Consider the following 404-nt stretch of genomic DNA (forward strand, 5'->3'; position numbering starts at 1 on the left):
CATCTCGGAGTCTGAATCCTTGAGGATGTCTTCCAATGTCTTTGACGTGCCCTTCACGGACATGTCAGCGTCAGAATCTGATTCCGTTTGTTTACTGAAATGGTCAAATTCAATTATTGTATATTTTGACAAAAATTTATACGACTAGTTGTTTCTCGCGACTTCGTTCGCGGAGAATTAAACAAATACGAGTAAGTGTTCTTTCAAAATAACCTCTACATCTATGACTCTGGTTAACTCTAACAAACATCCATCCATCCATCTAAACTTCCTCCTTAATATTAGTAATATAAACTGTCTTAACGCACCGTTTCTGTTCTTTAGCTCTCTTCTTTCTATTTTCCAATTTCCTCACATTCCGGAGCCGTTTGAGCATGACTTCATCAGCAGCCGGGACCAGCTTC

At 39.4% G+C, this 404-nt stretch overlaps 1 protein-coding gene across 1 annotated transcript in view; it reads right to left on the reverse strand.

The window, feature by feature from the left end:
• LOC106105294 (RRP12-like protein) overlaps nucleotides 1–398 on the reverse strand; it is a gene marked incomplete at its 3' end in the record, with an annotated part of 1370 nt that extends 972 nt beyond the window's left edge. The window contains 2 exon segments of the mRNA XM_013285586.1: nucleotides 1–94; nucleotides 309–398. Coding sequence (XP_013141040.1) covers nucleotides 1–94; nucleotides 309–376 — 162 coding nt within the window.
• Between the last annotated feature and the right edge of the window lie 6 nt (nucleotides 399–404).

This window comes from Papilio polytes, unplaced genomic scaffold (assembly GCF_000836215.1).
Source record: "Papilio polytes unplaced genomic scaffold, Ppol_1.0 DF823088.1, whole genome shotgun sequence".
Lineage (NCBI taxonomy): Eukaryota > Metazoa > Arthropoda > Insecta > Lepidoptera > Papilionidae > Papilio > Papilio polytes.